Source organism: Sinocyclocheilus anshuiensis, unplaced genomic scaffold (assembly GCF_001515605.1).
Source record: "Sinocyclocheilus anshuiensis isolate Anshui unplaced genomic scaffold, SAMN03320099.WGS_v1.1 scaffold213, whole genome shotgun sequence".
Taxonomy (NCBI): Eukaryota; Metazoa; Chordata; class Actinopteri; order Cypriniformes; family Cyprinidae; genus Sinocyclocheilus; species Sinocyclocheilus anshuiensis.
Window position 1 is genome coordinate 363,162 of NW_015540860.1, and position 3,607 is coordinate 366,768.

A 3,607-nucleotide genomic window follows, 5' to 3' on the forward strand; every position below is an offset into this window, starting at 1 on the left:
GTACTAAGCCACTGCAATGGAGCAGCTCTAATGCTATTAAATTAAAGATGATGTAGGCTACCATAGAGAGAGAGAAAAATGAACAGTGAAAGTAACAAAAACTTGTAAAATACATTTTAATGGGCATAATTAAGTGTGTAAATAACTTAATAATTTTTGGTTTGACTGTATATCCTTCTGAGACCAGATATAATTTTTGATATTTTTTTGCTAGTGGGTGCAGGACACTATAATTCATTTATGTAAAGTGAGGATAGCAAAATAAACTAAACTGTGATATATTATACCCAAAAATTCTTCATACAGTGAGTGCATCCCTAAAAAATAGTATAGAATTTTATAATCAGCCAGCTACACTAAAAACATATTTGGTGCAGAAACAAATTTCATTCAGAAATTGCTAGTAAATGTCACAAACAGCAAGTAACACGTTAAATTAACCGAGAAATTTTGAAGTAGAAAGACTGAAATATTAATTTCTTGTAAAACGTCCTCCAATAACCTTGGAGCTAGGTGTGTAATTGACTAATGTAACTTTTAGCTATAGTGAGTGATAACTGCCAGAAGGCTGAATATTCTAAATATCTGACCAGTATTTTCTTTTCTTGTGTTTTCAGGTCTCCTGGGCTAGTGTGTGTGCAGTTGTGAGAGAGTGAGTTTATTTATACATGTGAGTGTGACCCTGTACCATCATCAACATGGCCTCGGTGAGTGTGACCTTGGAGAATCAACTGCACAGCGCACAGAAAAACCTGCTGTTCCTGCAACAAGACCATGCCAACACATTGAAAGGCCTACATGCTGAGATCCGCCGCCTACAACAGCACTGCACAGGTACACGCATACACACACATGCCAATACACTGGGCATCATGTAGTGACTGCCACTTACATTAAAACTGCACTTAAGCAAGCATCCATAAACATACATTATTCATTTGTAAAATGTCTACAGTAAATGAAGCATAATAATCATGAAAAAAGTGTCTCATTTATTTAATGGCTCAAATTCTCATTATAATTACTTGCTTATGTAAATTATTTTTGCTGAGCAATGAAGAAAAATTATTGCCAGTTTTAGTGCATTTACTGTTATTTATTTAGTTAATCTAGTATTGTTTTTATTTTATTTTTGTATTTTTGCAACTTTTCAGAGGATAATTAAAAGTTGACTGGAAATGAGAGGACGGATATGATTGGGATGTGAATCGAGCCAGATTTGAACTCACCCACACAAGTGCCCTCATGAAATGTGCCAAATCCTATGCGTTACGTGATGACTGTCAGTTTAATGATGTTGACATCTTGAGGTCACTTGTGGTGGCATCATATTAAATGTCTAGATCAAAAATGAACACAAATCTGTGGCACTTTGTCAGAGACACATACTGCACATAGAGCTTATGCAGTCCTGTCAACAGGTCACTTCTCTACACTGAGTAAAACGGTGCCACAGGGATTATTGTATAGGATTGTGAGAATAAAGTTAATCTCATTCTAGACAGCTCAATCCTCATCTAAATGCCGTTTCAAACTGAGCGCGATGCGAAAAAGCAAGGCGAATTGACGACGAATGGTGCTTTCACACCAAGTGCAAAACATTTGATCACCTTCTGCTAATTCACGCCTGCATGCTAGGTGGTGCCGGCCAACAATGCATTTTTCCTTAGATATGTATCTCGTATATGGATTTTGTGGACATTGTCCACTGCTCAGTATATAGCATTAAATTAAGATAAATAAAGTTTGGTTCTGCACCAGAAACACAAACTATCTATAATGCTTACAAGAAAACATCTTGAAATATAAATAGAAGTACAATTAGCATCAAGCCACATTAGAAACTGTAATGTTATTATTAATGTTTTTGCTTAAAACCCACTTTAAACCATCATCGAGTGCTTGTAATAACTTCCGATTGTGATCTATATTTGATTCTGTAGTTGATTGTGATTTACAGTTGATTTCCTTTATTGTTATAAAAAAAATACCATGAGCTGCATACAAAACACATACAGAAAATATATCATCATAATCATATGTCTATTTGCTTTCATATTTCATGTTTCACTCGATTTTTTTTAATACGGAAGATCTAGACTATAGGGTGAATGTGCTCTGACTCTTATAGGCCTTTTCACACTGAACGTGAAAAGTCGGCGCAATGACGCTTTTGAATCGAAACAATAGATCCCTGTGGGGCTATTCACACTAGGCACGATCATTTGCTACGTCGATTTTTTTCCCCCATCGCTCCACGATGGAACAGGCCGTCCAATTAGATTTGAGCTTAGATCACGTGCAGCTGCTGTTGTAATGTGTGAGGCACCGAAGAAGAGTATTCTGAGAGAGAAGAAGATGCTGAGTTCTTGTTATCATTGGTATCTGAGAACAGAATTTTCGCGTTTAGTGTGAAAAGGCCTTAACGCTGCTTCACTCCAATCTCCATGGCCATTCTTTTTTTAAGTAACATTTTTTAAGTGAAATCGTTGTGCTATTATTGTGTGTGTGATTCATTATTGCACAAATCAAAGCACTAAACAAAACATCACAGCCAAAAAGCAAAGCAAAGCAAAACAAAACAAATCAGCAAAACAAAACAAAACAAACAAAAAATAGCAAAGCCAAACAGCAAAGTAAAAACAAAACCACAAAACAAAATAGCCAAGCAAAAATGCAAAGTAAAGCAAAACAACTAAACAAAACAACATGAAATACTGGTCTTATTGTTTGCAGTTCATTGAAGCACAAAACAAAACAAAAAACAACTCAGAACTCATCAACTACAGAATTTGAAGTTTCATGTTGTTTGTATTGTCCCACTGACTCCCACATGCTCTTTTATCCTTGGTTGACTCTCGCTTGTGTTACTGTTTCTGTTTTTGCTCTCACTCTCTTGATCTCCTCCTGTTTCAGGTGATGTCTTGTGTCATGTGATCTTCAACTGTTGTCATTTAAGGTAGTGTGATGTTCTGTGCTGCCAGCCTAACATTTGATCTCTCTCTCTCTCTCTCTCTCTCTCTCTCTCTCTCTCTCTCTCTCACACTCCTCCCTTTGTCGTCCTGTCCACTCCTTCTGTCCTCTCTTTTGTTTCACAGACCTGACATATGAGCTGACAATGCGGAGTTCTGATCCAGGCGGTAAGATTTCTCACGCATGCTTTATATGTGGCTGCATTCACACTCAGAACAAAATGCTTATGCAAGGGGGCTGTGGGTGTGTCAGGTGTTGCTAAGATGCTGTCAAAGTGCTTGTCATCCACACGTTCACCTGTTAAAAGAAATCTCTTAACAGCCTGGTGGATGCACAGACAGATGGACATGCAAACAGCAGGAGGAAGGCCAAATGGAAACATTGTTTCTTGTTTTGTCTGGCAGTCTCTTTATTTATCTGCCACTGTATTGCTCCCTCTTTGCAGCAGGTTGTAAATAAAACTTTTTTTGTTTCCCGCAAAGAAAGAGAACTGTGTCCCTCTTCGCACATATACCACCATGGTCGTGCCTTGTAACCTGGCAACCAGCGACCCACCCAGCAAGCACACACACACACACACACACACACACACACACACACACACACACACACACACACACCGTTGTACACCTTT

At 37.9% G+C, this 3,607-nt stretch overlaps 1 protein-coding gene across 4 annotated transcripts in view; it reads left to right on the forward strand.

Moving 5' to 3' along the window:
* The window catches only part of ccdc92 (coiled-coil domain containing 92), a 24,800-nt gene that overhangs the window by 16,358 nt on the left and 4,835 nt on the right, over positions 1-3,607 (forward strand). For all 4 annotated transcript variants that reach the window (XM_016485462.1, XM_016485461.1, XM_016485464.1 and 1 more), the window contains exons 2-3: positions 618-834; positions 3,099-3,140. In XM_016485462.1, coding sequence (XP_016340948.1) covers positions 699-834; positions 3,099-3,140 — 178 coding nt within the window. In that variant the 5' untranslated portion in view covers positions 618-698. The remainder of the gene's footprint in view (positions 1-617; positions 835-3,098; positions 3,141-3,607) is intronic.